Source organism: Schistocerca cancellata, chromosome 4 (genome assembly GCF_023864275.1).
Source record: "Schistocerca cancellata isolate TAMUIC-IGC-003103 chromosome 4, iqSchCanc2.1, whole genome shotgun sequence".
Classification (NCBI taxonomy): Eukaryota; Metazoa; Arthropoda; class Insecta; order Orthoptera; family Acrididae; genus Schistocerca; species Schistocerca cancellata.
Genome location: NC_064629.1, coordinates 94,524,138 through 94,539,277, shown reverse-complemented (window position 1 = coordinate 94,539,277; position 15,140 = coordinate 94,524,138). Strand labels below are relative to the sequence as shown.

The following is a 15,140-nucleotide window of genomic DNA, read 5'->3' as shown; positions in this document are numbered from 1 at the left end:
GTATTTAAATCCAGTTTCTATAACTTATCATTATGGTGCACAGTAACACGTTACAAAATCTTACATGGAACACACTGAACACCTCATTTCCACACTAGGGGTCCATGAAGGTTTTGACGCTAGTGATATTCAGAAACAGTGTTCAAACTGAAGTGTGTTGAATATGGTTATAGAGAGGTTCCTGAAAATGTAATCCATTTACATACATTAATGTAAAACTGGCACCTGCAGGCTAATGATTGTTTTAACGCACTGATATAATGGTTTGTTGCCCATTGGGCTGAAGAGAGAGCCATTCTTTGTGAAACACTTGATCGTTTTGAGTGTCAGGCAGTCAACTGCACGCAGATGCAAGATGGACAATATTTTCAGCAACATGTTTAAAACAATATTCATCACATTGTGGTTTAAACCTAAAAGCACGTCGTGAAGGGTATCCTGTACATCTCAAGTCATTTCTTTTCCTGTTCGACTGACAAGTAGAATGAGGAAACAAATTACTGTCTGTACGCCTCCATATGAGCCCTAATTTCTCAAATCTTATCTTCGTGGTCCTTCTGTGCAATGTATATTGGAGGCAACAGAATTATTCTGCAGTCAGCTTCAAATGCCGGTCCTCTAAATTTTCTCAATAGTGTGCCACCGAAAGAATGTCACCTTTGCTCCAGGGATTCCCATTCGAGTTCCTGAAGTACCTCTGTAACACTTGCATGTTGATCAAACCTGCCAGTAACAAATCTAGCAGCCCGTCTCTGAATTGCTTTAATCTGACCCGGTAGGGATCCTAAACACTCAAATGGTATTTAAGAATAGGTCGCACTAGCGTCCTATGTGGTCTCCTTTATAGATGAACCACACTTACCGGTAGTTAGAATTTTCCCAGTATACCGAAGTCTTCCATTTGGCTTTCCTACCACAATCCTCACATGCTCCTTTCATTTCACATCACTTTGCAACATGATGCCCAGATATTTAAATAATGTGACTGTATCAACCAGGAAACTACTAATGTTATATCCAAATATTACAGGATTGTCTTACCTACTCATTCACATTAACTTAACATTTTTCTACATTTAAAACTAGCTGCCATTCATCACACCAGCTAGAAATTTTATCAAAAGCATATTGTATCCTCCTACAGTCACTCAACTTTGACACCTTACCATACACCACAGCATCAGCAGTAGATTGCTGCCCACCCTGTCTGTCAAATCATTTATGTATATACAGAATAATAGCTGTCCTATTACAATTTCCCGGGGCACTCCTGATGATACCCTTGGATCTGATGAACACTTGCTGTTGAGAACAACATACTGGGTCCTATTACTTACTAAGTTTCCGTGCCACTCACATATCTATGAACCTATTCCAGCTCGTAGCTTCTTTAACAGCTTGCAATGGGGCACCTTGTCAAACAATGTCCAGAAATCTAGAAGTATGGAAACTGCCTGTTGAACTTCATCCATTGCTTGCAGTATATCATGTTAGAAAAGGGCAATCCGAGTTAAGCACAAGCGATGCTTCCTAAAACCACACTGATTCGTGGACATAAGCTTCTCGGCCACAAAAAAATTTATTATATATGAATTGAGGATTCTGCAGCAAACCAATGTTTGGGATATTGGTCTGTAATTTTAGAGGTGCATTCTTTTGCCCTTCTTATACACAGTAGTCACGTGCACTTTTTTCCACTCGCATGGAACTCTGCACCAGGTGAGAGAGATTCATGATAAATGCAAGCTAAGTAAGGGGCCAGTGCCATAGAATACTCTTTGAAAAACTGAACTAGGATTTCATCCAGATCTGGTGACACTTGTTTTCAACTCCTTCAGTTGTTTTTCTAAGCCAGGGATGCTTATTACCATGTCATCCATACAGGATTCTGTTTGCTGGTCAAATGATGTTGTGTTTGTACTATTCTCCTACTTGAACGATTCTTGAATGTGAAATTTGAAACTTTGGCTTTCGTTTTGCTATTTTCAACATCCACAGCAGACTGGTTAACAAATGACTGGATGGAAGCGACTTGACATAGGACAGAATTTTCTCAGGTTCTCTGACAGATCTTTCGCTATGGTATGACAGTGGTAGTGGTGGTGATAGTAGTAGTATGCTTCATGCATAGATCTTTTCTCATAGGCATGAATGTTTATCACAAGAAAGCATTTTTTTTATCTCCCATAAACACTAAAATTTTGTATATATGGTTATTTTTACACCCTGCATAATCTTCATAATAAATGTTGGGCCAAAGCAGTAAAAGCAACAGATTTAATATTTAAAACAAGCAGTGTTATGTCATAGCATCATATTACTCCATATCTAAAAGGTCTAGTGAGAAAGAATTTTGTGTTGCAGTTACCATGTGTGAAATGAATGATAGCAACTTAAAATATAATTAAAGAAGACATTAGTATAAAATATTCAACAAGCGCAGAACAATTTTTCTAGTAAACAAGTGAGTAACACACATGGATTACAGATTGCACGTTTTATTCAGGTTTGTAAGATACATGGCTCTGAGCACTATGGGACTTAACATCTATGGTCATCAGTCCCCTAGAACTTAGAACTAGTTAAACCTAACTAACCTAAGGACAGCACACAACACCCACTCATCACAAGGCAGAGAAAATCCCTGACCCCGCCGGGAATCGAACCCGGGAACCCGGGCGTGGGAAGCGAGAATGCTACCGCACGACCACGAGCTGCGGACTGTAAGATACATCATCGACTGAATAATCTCTTATGCAATACTATCTTCTGAGATAGGAATCCAAAGACTTAACGACACACTAACACAGCTGGTTTGTACTTTTTATTAAGTAGAATCAGCCTGGAATGTAATTCCTGTTATAAAATACATTAATAATAAAAAAATATATATATTACAATATATAATAAAAGCAATTGCCATAAATTATATAAAGAATAACTGCTTCCTCAACAATGAAGCTAACAAATTACAAAAGAATACATAAATTGCTCTTTTCATAAAGGAATGAAAAACACATGATTGAGTATAAATATATATATGAGGACATATTGCTACTCATCACATCCTGAACAAAACATTCCTGTGGACATGTGATAGAATTTTCTTCGCCTGTCAGAAACTGTACTATTCACTGGATCCTAGTCACCACTAATGGTCTTGGGGACAATAGTCCTACCACTGTAACATACACATGATAAACATGTGCAATATTGGACCAGGTCTCAAACTTAGACTTCTGTCTTATTCTCATGCAATGTTTTTTGTGACCGAGTTATGACTCATGGCCAAGCTTAGAGCTCTCATCTGCCAGTACTCCTTTCCTACTTCCTAAATTCTCAAAGTAGGTGTCTGGCATACCTTTCTGAATGACCCCATCTGGAGTACAGGCTGAAGTGGAGAATGACAGTCATAGCCAAGTGGTCAATTCAAAAAGAGTTTTTCCCAGCTACAGTGGAGCATACATTGTTTAAACCTTCCTTACGGAAAAGCAATGCTCACTAAAGCCAAGTCTCATGAGTGAGTCCCAGTCTAGCATATAGCTTTAAACTATTAGGAAATTTCATAACAGTGACACATTATTTGAGATAATACTGCAGCAACTTCTTCCTCTTGGAAGCTAAGCAGTTTTTATTTTCATATATGGAATCTTTAACTTCAGTTTTTGAAAAGCTGTTGTAAAGCCTCCAGTAAGCGAATAGCTGCTAATTGCTACTGTAAGACACAAAATTCCTCGTCTACCACTACAGAAAAACAAACAAATATAAATTTCTAATTATTTCCTTATATTATTAACATAATTAAATGCTCTAACATTTCACATGATTAATTACACATGAAAACAATGAACTCTTCAAAACTGTGATTATTAAAAACAGGAACAACCTGAAAATGGTGCACATATACCTATAGTTATGATGTGTATGACTGTTACTCGAAAATCATTAAGAGAAGATAGTGAATACTATCAGAGGGGAGGGGGGGAGAGGGAGGGGGGGAGAGGGAGGGGGGAGGGGGGGAGAGGGAGGGGGGAGAGAGAGGGGGGAGCGGGAGGGGGGAGAGAGAGGGGGGAGCGGGAGAGAGGGAGAGGGGGAGAGAGAGAGAGAGAGAGAGAGAGAGAGAGAGAGAGAGAGAGAGAGAGAGAGAGAGAGAGAGAGAGAGAGAGATATTAATACAAAAGAATCTCTAAGTAAGGCTTTTTAGGTGTAAAGCAGATCTCAGATTCCTATTATTTTTTGTTTTCAATTAAGTGTAATATCCACTTTTAAGAGTACAACATATTTAACGATCACTATTCAAATATTTGGTGTTCACCTTTAGTATCTTTCAATGATGCTGTATGTACATGTACAAGGCACAAAATCTGAAATACCATTACATAGATATTTTTCCTTTGAATTTAGTAAATACATGATTTCCACATTATCAACATTTCTCCACATACCACCACATTCAACATGAACAGTAATGCTATGTGCACAGATAGTGAAGCAGTGACTTTATGGCACCACCTCAAACAAGTTTTGCTTTGTATAAATATTCTGTCATTGGTGTAGTTCTCTCCATTTGCTACTTGTCATGAGCTCTTTGGTGTGTGGGGTGTTGAAGATACTTTGAAGACCAGAGGATTCGAAACCCTAAATATGCTTGGTAACATAGTTGCCAGAGTTCCAAATACTTCTTCTGAAATACCCTGTTTAAAAACAGAATTACAAATTAGAACATTCTGTGGGTATCATATCCAGCTAAACAATGAAATAATGTTAGATTTATACAGTACAGATGAAAGATGACTCCTATCTACAGTTTTTCAAAGCCTCACAGTAGTAAAGTAATGCCATTTTGGAACTATGACAAATTACAGAGCAAAATAAAAGCCATAATGGATTCCTTGTTTAGCATCGAATATGTGTGTGTCATTAGTTTTTCCACAAAGTATTTTACCTTATATACCCAATAGGTCTAAGCAAATAAAAAAATTTTAATTTAAGAAAAGTCTAAAGTGATGTATGATATTGTGTCAGTAAGAGCTCTGAATAGTTTTACCAATTTTCTCTAGTGAGCCGTATGATATTCACAACATGTTTGAAATTTGACAAATGAAACAAAAAATAAACTATTCCTACATCAATTACCACAAATTTCAAGAAATTTGACTTTTTCCAACAGAAATAGCAGAATATGGAATCGGTGGGTTCAGGAGGGTAATACGGAACGCCATGCTGGATCCCAATGGCCTCGTATCACTAGCTGTCGAGATGACACGTGTCTTATCCACATGGCAAAACGTCATTTTTTCGGATGAATTCGGGTTCTGTTTACAGCATCATGATGGTCGCATCCATGTTTGGCGACATCGCGGTGAACACACATTGGAAGCATGTATTGGTCATCGCCATACTGGCATTATCACCCGGCGTAATGGTATCAGGTGCCATTGGTTACACGTCTCGGTCACCTCTTGTTCGCTTTGACGGCACTTCGAACAGTGGACGTTACATTTCAGATGTGTTACGACACGTGCCTCTACCCTTCATTCAATCCCTGTGAAACCCTACATTTCAGCAGGATAATGCACGACCGCATGTTGCAGGTCCTGTACGGGCCTTCCTGGATACAGAAAATGTTCGACTGCTGCCATGGCCAGCACATTCTCCAGATCCCTCACCAACTGAAAATGTCTGGTCAATGGTGGCCGAGCAACTGGCTTGTCACAATATGCCAGTCACTACTCTTGATGAACTGTGGTATCGTGTTGAAGCTGCATGGGCAGCTGTACCTGTACACGCCATCCAAACTCTGACTCAATGTCCAGGCGTATCAAGGCCGTTATTACCGCAGAGGTGGTTGTTCTGGGTACTGATTTCTCAGGATCTATGCACCCAAATTGCGCGAAAATGTAATCACATGCCAGTTTTAGTATAATATATTTGTCCAATGAATACCCATTTATCATCTGCATCTCTTCTTGGTGCATCAATTAGTGTATTTTATCAGTTTAACACGTATAAGAAACAAATAATGGAACCCCCCCCCCCCTCCTCCTCCTGCATCTCTCAACGAATTTATCAGTTTCTTTGTAAGGAATATGTTTTGGTTGGTCAGAATTCATACTGTTTTGACCAATAACTGTTAAATATGTACCAATGAAAATTATTTCATTAATGTGATGCTGCCAGTTAAAATATAAAAAAATGAAGCAATTTCATTGTTTCACTAGGAGTAACAGTGACCTTTTATTACGATTTTCTAAACAAAGCACAGTTCAGGCAGCCTACTGCAGAATTGGCTGTATATTGTGCAAACACGGAGTAGAAACAATTTTCAAACCGACAAGCAAGATCAAAGAGTGTCTTAGATCAGGAGAGAAGGGACCCACTTGCAATGTCGGGAATATACCGCATACCATACACATGCGGAAACGTTTATGTCAGAATGACTGGACGATCAAATAACATACACAACATTGCAGGTTGGGGCAGGTGGAGAAATCGGCCGTGACAGAGCACGCACTGAGTGAGGCCGACCACGTAATAAAATTTGCCGACATGGAAGTTCTGGCTGTAGAGAAGCACTATCACACCCGATTGTTCAGAGAAGCTGTAGAAATACAAAAACATGTGAATAGTTTCAACAAGAAAGAGAAAAGCCTTAAGGTAAACGGATCCTGGCTTCCTGTACTACAGCAAACGAGTGTTTCAGGTAGCAAGAGGAGAGCCGCACTGGAAATGACCGTGGAGAAGCCCTCGGACATTGGCACGCCAGGTACATATACACTCCTGGAAATTGAAATAAGAACACCGTGAATTCATTGTCCCAGGAAGGGGAAACTTTATTGACACATTCCTGGGGTCAGATACATCACATGATCACACTGACAGAACCACAGGCACATGGACACAGGCAACAGAGCATGCACAATGTCGGCACTAGTACAGTGTATATCCACCTTTCGCAGCAATGCAGGATGCTATTCTCCCATGGAGACGATCGTAGAGATGCTGGATGTAGTCCTGTGGAACGGCTTGCCATGCCATTTCCACCTGGCGCCTCAGTTGGACCAGCGTTCAAAGCTGGACGTGCAGACCGCGTGAGACGACGCTTCATCCAGTCCCAAACATGCTCAATGGGGGACAGATCCGGAGATCTTGCTGGCCAGGGTAGTTGACTTACACCTTCTAGAGCACGTTGGGTGGCACGGGATACATGCGGACGTGCATTGTCCTGTTGGAACAGCAAGTTCCCTTGCCGGTCTAGGAATGGTACAACGATGGGTTCGATGACGGTTTGGAAGTACCGTGCACTATTCAGTGTCCCCTCGACGATCACCAGTGGTGTACGGCCAGTGTAGGAGATCGTTCCCCACACCATGATGCCGGGTGTTGGCCCTGTGTGCCTCGATCGTATGCAGTCCTGATTGTGGCGCTCACCTGCACGGCGCCAAACACGCATACGACCATCATTGGCACCAAGGCAGAAGCGACTCTCATCGCTGAAGACGACACGTCTCCATTCGTCCCTCCATTCACGCCTGTCGCGACACCACTGGAGGCGGGCTGCACGATGTTGGGGCGTGAGCGGAAGACGGCCTAACGGTGTGTGGGACCGTAGCCCAGCTTCATGGAGATGGTTGCGAATGGTCCTTGCCGATACCCCAGGAGCAACAGTGTCCCTAATTTGCTGGGAAGTGGCGGTGCGGTCCCCTACGGCACTGCGTAGGATCCTACGGCCTTGGCGTGCATCCGTGCGTCGCTGCGGTCCGGTCCCAGGTCGACGGGCACGTGCACCTTCCGCCGACCACTGGCGACAACATCGACGTACTGTGGAGACCTCACGCCCCACGTGTTGAGCAATTCGGCGGTACGTCCACCCGGCCTCCCGCATGCCCACTATACGCCCTAGCTCAAAGTCCGTCAACTGCACATACGGTTCACGTCCACGCTGTCGCGGCATGCTACCAGTGTTAAAGACTGCGATGGAGCTCCGTATGCCACGGCAAACTGGCTGACACTGACGGCGGCGGTGCACAAATGCTGCGCAGCTAGCGCCATTCGACGGCCAACACCGCGGTTCCTGGTGTGTCCGCTGTGCCGTGCGTGTGATCATTGCTTGTACAGCCCTCTCGCAGTGTCCGGAGCAAGTATGGTGGGTCTGACACACCGGTGTCAATGTGTTCTTTTTTCCATTTCCAGGAGTGTAGTCTGTGGCCGTGAGCTTGGCTCCAGTTCACCACCGGCAATGGAGGGTTAAGCTTTGACAATGCCAGCCACTTGTGCTGGCGAAACGTCAGTAAAATCATCAGATGAACATCAGCCGAAGAACCGGAGACAGAAGCCAATAGCCAGTTTGTAAAAAAAAAAAAAAAAAAATTTCTTGGTACTGTTTTGTTTAGAAAATCATTAAGATTAATATGTAAATGAAATTTAACATAACATGCTCAAACCATATCATTATACGAAAATTTGCAAAGGTTGAAAAGAATATGTGACAAGTATGACCATCTTTAAAGGATATAGCTAACAACCAGAGTGGTTAGTGGCTCACCTCCTTACTAATTTGATCCAATATTCTCCCCAACATGAATTGCACTGTAAATAATGACTTTTTTCATTTAGAAAATTCGAAATAAGCAGTGTTTACCTTTGGTACTAGAAACTGTAAATTTTTCAGTTCGGAGCCTCCCCAGGATGCCATTTCTATCATAAACCCCTTCACACATTTGAACACTAGCTCTGCTCTTTTTGTACACCATGCAACTGTCATTTCCTGTAACAGAAATTATTTTTAACTTATTTTAGGCCATTAAAATGTTACGTTCAATAGAAACTTATTAAGTATCTAATTTATGTATAGTAAATTTTTGATCTATTCATGAGATAATTAATTTCTTAAATCAATGGAACAAAACAGCTTTTCTGCAGCTCATGACTGAATTTTCTTGAATTAACATGAGTAACAGCCAGTAAGTTTTTACTCCAGTTTAAGGCTTTGTACACCAATTTTAGAAAAATATGTTTAAGTAACGTAAAAAGAATTCAGGCTCTATAAGTATTACAAAATTTTACATTCATATGCACATATTGCTTTTGTTTCCATAGACCACTTTTGGCAAATGCTGGAACTGCTTCTTTCAAAAGGCCAGAGAATATTTACAGCCTCATATTTTCCCAATCCATGCTTGGGCTATATCTCTGATAACTACATTGTCAACAATGTGTTAAACCCCTGCCTTCTGAAATGAAACTGTCCAAATGACTAAACAAATTCAATTCATTTTATGTTTTCATCAGATGAGAACCAACTGCCATTAAGTGCTTTAGAAAATGCAGTTTAGCCATCAGCTGTTTTACTTGACTTATATATCATCTACTGGTTTCAGTGACAGATCACCATCTTAAGTGCACGGGTCATTTGGGTAGAACAGCTCGTACACATCATATTAAGTTTAGGTGCTCCGAGGTGGAGGGAGAAACTGTGACAGTGCAAGCAAATTAATGACACACACAATTATAACATTACTGCGCTGTGATACTTAACTAAAGTTGTACAGCAACTCATTGGATGTGCTTGTGGATAGATACAACTAAGCAGCCGTCTCTCAAGGTGTGCATTACTGAATACAATGTCAATGGACTGTGCTCATCCTGGGTGCCACACTGTCAATCACTGTTCTTATGCCAAGGCTATAGGCAACTCCACTTGTAGACTAAGTCTCACAGGCTGATCTCCTCTATGAACTGCAGCTACGTACAGCAACCCTGGAACTCTGTTCTAGAGCTGTCTTACGCCAACGCCAAACATGACCCCATACGCCTTTGAGTGCTGCTTATCACAACGTGGATGTCCATTACACTGGCGGCGGTGCGAGGATTGCTGATTAGGCAGCGAACTTCAAAGTGCTACCCATGGCACCATTTGCAAACTGACCCAGTGTGCCAGATCCAGTTGCATCCATTAGTGAGGACAGAACATCAAAATTGAAAAAAATGCAATGTACGCAAAAATAACACAACTCAACAAAAAACATGGGTGCAAAATTACATTTGTATACTTACAAGATAAAACAGAGCAGTTAAACAAAGGTAAATGGGATATGTTTTTAATTGATGTGATTTATCTTGTAAGTATACATATGTCATTTTGCACCCGCATTTTTGTTGAGTTGTGTCATTTTAGTGTACACTGTATTTTTTCCAATTTTGATGTTGATAGACATTCTCTGAAAATTTTCTATGACTGAAACCAGTAGTTAATATACTTGTTAAATGAAACAGCTGATGGTTAAAATGCATTTTCTAAAGATTCAATTCAGCTGATAACTCCTTCCTACTTTCCAAACTTCACAAAAGCTATCCTGCACACCTTGCTGGACTAACATTCTATGGACTAACATTCTTGGAAGAGGCATCACCACATAATAATCTCCCTTGTTTCTTTATTTCGGTAATTAGGATAACAACATGAAGCTATGCTGACTATATAAAAATTTAGTCTCTTGAACATTAGAAATATGAGGGTGGTGGTGGTGGTGGTGGTGTGGACACACACACACACACACACACACACACACACACACACACCAATTAGTCAGCTCTAACACATGGTACAAAGGGAAAAATCTGTGAAAAGGATTAAAAGAGGACAGCAAATAGCTGTAACTGGTTGACCACAGAAGAGCCACACAAACTGCAACACACTAAAATCTCCAGCCTAAAAGCATAGGCCATAGCCAGACACATCAAAAAGTTTTAAAAGCTTGACCACACTGCCCCATCATCATCAGCTAAAACAGATGGCAGATCGCCACCAAAATTTGCTTCTGCCTACTTATCATATAATAAAATGCACTTAGTTAACATGTGGTGTACAGTGAACTGCTGCTGCAGGCATCACAGACTGGGGGGTCCTCTAGTCAGAAGAAGCTATGCATGTGGAGAGAACTCCCAATTCGGAGGTAGGCTTATTGGCCTTCACTGCCAGCCGGTCCTCCTGCCAAATTGCATGCATCTCCAAATCATCAGTGAAGTGATCACCTGCAGGGAAATGGTACATCATGCCATGTCATTATCCCTGCAGGCGTTCTTCGCAGTTTGGTCCACTCATTCATTTCCCCAAATTCCCACACACCCTGGTACCAAGCAGAATGATACCAACTTCCCCACTGCTGAAAGAAGTTCAGTTGATCATCTATTAACTAGACCATTTTCTCTGCTGGATACATGTGCTGCACACATTAGAGGGCACTAAGAGAATCGAAACAGACAAGAAACTGTTTGCCCAGAAGATGTCTCATCTGCTCCAGTACCTTCAGGATTGCATGGCACTCTGCAGTAAATACAGCATATTCACAGGGAAGGGAACTCATGAAGACACTGTTTGGCAACACTACCAAACAGCCAAGGGAGTCCCCTTACTTGGATACATCAGTGTTCAACTGTAAAATTGTGATGCCTAGCTAAAATGTTGAAAAACCAAGATTAACACATAAAATCCAGAGTCCAGTCTTTCTTGGAATGTGTGAAGTCCAAAATAATTCTAGGCTTCTGTATGAACCAGCATTGATGTAAACCTATAAAAGCAGCCACACTTGTCAAAAAAGAAATCCTTTGCCCGCATCCCATAGGGCCTCATTGCTTGTTGTTGTTGATGATGGAAAAGCCTTTTCATTGATGGATGAGTGATGGTGTGGTGTGCCGGTGTGTGTGGCATGAACATGGTTTTATATGACTGTCGCACTATGGGGACTGGTGACCTGACGTGAAGCAGCGGCTCACCAGCCTCTGCATAAAAGCTGAGTGAGGGGCTGGGTTCGAAGGCTCCAGTGGCCAGCCAAATTCCTTTATGGTGCACCATGTCCAACAACTTGAGAGGGTCATGCAGATCTGTACACCATGCACCCATAATCAAGCAGAAATCACATGGCACCCTGTACAACTGGAGCAGATAAGTTCAGTCAGCTCCCATGAATTGTGACTAAGACATTTTAATATACTGAGTGCTTTTAGTGGCGGTCTTTCCAGGTCCCTAAGACATGGGAACCACATAACTTAAGGATCAAACATGAGGCCCAGAAACTTCATGGTATCAATAAAATGAAGAACAGTGCCCCATCCTCAACTCGTGAAAGTTTAAAACAGAACAGGAACAGTTAAAACAAACACACACAGACTTTTCAGTGTAGGAATTAGAATCCCCCTTCCCCATCCAGTCCACCAGCAATTTAATAGCCAGTTTCAAGGGCACTGGGAAATGGGAACTGGCAGTTGTAGTAATTTTACAAAAGAGGATCAGGTAGTGATTGTGAGTGGAGCAGGGAATAGTCTTGATAAGCATGGGGAATATGATGTAGCTGGTGATCTGGTAAAAATAGCTACTCAAACTGGTGGCACTAATGTGCACTTTGTGCTACTGTTTCAGCACCACGATCGGTCTCATCTTAATGCAGGTGATAGACGTATTAACATGGGGCTGGAAAAGGCACTGATGGCGGAGGGCATGGCTCATATTGCAGTGGTGCCAGCTGAGTCTATCAATAGATCTGGTTTCACTAGGCATGGCCTGCACCTCAATAGGTATGGGAAGGGGAGGCTGGCAAAGCTTATAGGTGACAGTGTTGTGCCCAGTGATGGGATCACTCACGGAAAAATTCCTGTAGTTGTTGGTGTTAGAGCTGGCACATTTTTTAGATTGAAGTCAGCTGATAGGTATCACTGCTTAAAGGAAATCCCTCTAAAAAAGGAATCACATTCAGAGGTGGTCAGGTAGCCAAGTAGATAAGGAATTCACATATTTCATCAAAATGGAAGAGGTATTAGAGATAAAGTTAGTGAACTGATTATAGATGTTGACTCTGACATTATTGGTATATCCAAGCACCACTTAAATAATTTGCCAATCAAAAGCTTCCTTTACTAGGATACAGATTATGTGGCTGTTTTTCAAGGAGTTCCTTGCGAAGTGGGGGAGTAGCCACGTATGTAAAAATTAGTATTCCATTTGAGTCCATAGATGTATCATGGCACTGCACTGAACAGTATTTGAATATTGTGCAGGGGCAGTTGAATTTAGTGAAACTAAACTTCTAATTGTTGTTGTTTATAGGTCCCCCAACTCTGACATCAGAGCATTTCTGCTCAAGCTGTTCACTTCACAGGATGTACCAAAAATTAGTTACATGTGGTGACTTATTGATGCAAGAAAAAGGATGTTGGAAGATTCCTAAATTCATATGATCTGATGCAGACTGTTTTTCTCCAACCAGGGTGCGGGGGAACAGTAGCACAGCCACAGACAATATTTTTATTCATTCTTCATTACTAGATGGGCATTCTGTTAGTAAAAGGGTTAATGGCCTTTCAGATCATGATGCACAAATTTTAACACAAAGGTTTTTGTACTAAAAAAAAAATGTTATATATAATTACAAACTATGTAGAAAAACTAATCCAATGGCAATAGTGTGTTTCTTAAACCTCATTAAGGAATAAGAGTGGCAGGATGTTTATAATGCTGATAACATAGATGACAAATATAATGTTTTCCTTAACACATTTATCATGCTCTTGGAAAGTTGTTTTCCATTAGAACACTCTAAACAGAGTACTAGCAGTACAGCCTGGTTGGCTGTCTAGTGGGATAAAAATATCATGTAGAACAAAGTGGGAATTATATCAGTAAGTTAGAAGTAATCACATTCAAGCTACAGTAGCCCACTGAAAATGGTATTGCAAGGTGTTTAAAAATGTTATTAGGAAGGCAAAGATTATGTGGTGCACTAATAGAATAGCTAATTCACAGGATAAAATTGAAACCAAATGGTCAGTGATTAAGGAAGTGTGTGGCTAGCAGCACAAGATCGGCGATATATAGTCAGTTCATAGTAAAAATATTTCCGATCTTGATAAGTCAGATATATGCTCAGTATTTAACAATCATTTTCTGATCATTGCTAGTGAATTAAATAAAATCTTAGTTTCTACAGGCAATCATATAACTCTCTGGAAAATAACTTTCCAAGATTGATATCTCAAATACTCCTCTGTGATACTGAAAGGGGAGATTGAGTCAATAATTAAACCACTGAAGACTAAGGACTCTCATGGATATGATGAAGTGCCTAGCAGAATATTAAAGTACTGTGCTGCACATGTTAGCACTGTACTTAGCCATATTTGTAATTTTTCCTGTATGAATGGTCAGGTTCCTAAACGATTAAAGAACTTGGTAGTAAAGCTGCTTTATAAAAAGGGAGAATGGGATAATGTAGACAATTTTAGACATGTCTCTATGCCATTGGTGTTTGCTGAAGTTCTTGAAAAGGCTGTGTATCTAAGGATAATTTATCATTTTATTTCACATTATTTGCTATTGAATATACAGTTCAGCTTTAGAAGTAGTTTAACAACTGAAAATGCTATATTCTCTTTTCTATGTGAGGTACTGGATGGGTTGAAAAAAAGGTTTCGAACACTAGGCATCCTTTTTGATTTAACTAAGGTGTTTGATTGCATTGATCACTAACTATTGCTCCAGAAGTTGGACAGTTATGGAACATGGAAAGTAGCCCACAATTGGTTCACCTCTTACTTTAACAGCAGGCAGCTAAAGGTCATTATTCACAGTACTGAGAACTGCTGTGATGTGGGGTCTCAGTGCGCCATGGTCAAATGGGGGTTGCCCCGGGAACCAGGGCTGGAGCCATTCCTGTTCCTTATTTATATAAATGATATGCCCTCTAATATTGCAGGTAATTCTAAAATATTTCTGTTTGCTTGGTAGTGAAGGATGTAGTGTGTAACATTGGCTCTGTTTCAAATAGTACAGTTCATGACAAAAGTTCATGGCTTGTAGAACATAAAATAACACCAAATCACAGTAAGACTCAGTTTTTGCAGTTTCTAACACACAATTCAACAAAACCTGACTTTTTAATTTCACAGAATGAGCATAAATAAGATCAGTGAAACTGAACAGTTCAAATTTCTACGTGTTCAGATAGATAGTAAATTGTCATGGAAAACTCACATTCAGGTTCTTGTTCAACGAGTTATTGTTGCCATTTTTACTAGTTGAACAGTACCGTATCTGAAGTACGTGATAGTTTGAAACAAAAAGTAGTCTACTTGGCTTATTTTCACTT

General features: G+C 40.7%; 1 protein-coding gene across 1 annotated transcript in view; it reads right to left on the bottom strand.

The window, feature by feature from the left end:
- Positions 1 to 4,117: 4,117 nt before the first annotated feature.
- Positions 4,118 to 15,140, bottom strand: part of LOC126184911 (protein C12orf4 homolog) — a 141,096-nt gene continuing 130,073 nt past the window's right edge. Inside the window, exons 10-11 of the mRNA XM_049927573.1 lie at positions 8,642 to 8,767; positions 4,118 to 4,694 (exon numbers count right to left, since the gene is read on the bottom strand). Coding sequence (XP_049783530.1) covers positions 4,578 to 4,694; positions 8,642 to 8,767 — 243 coding nt within the window. The 3' untranslated portion in view covers positions 4,118 to 4,577. The remainder of the gene's footprint in view (positions 4,695 to 8,641; positions 8,768 to 15,140) is intronic.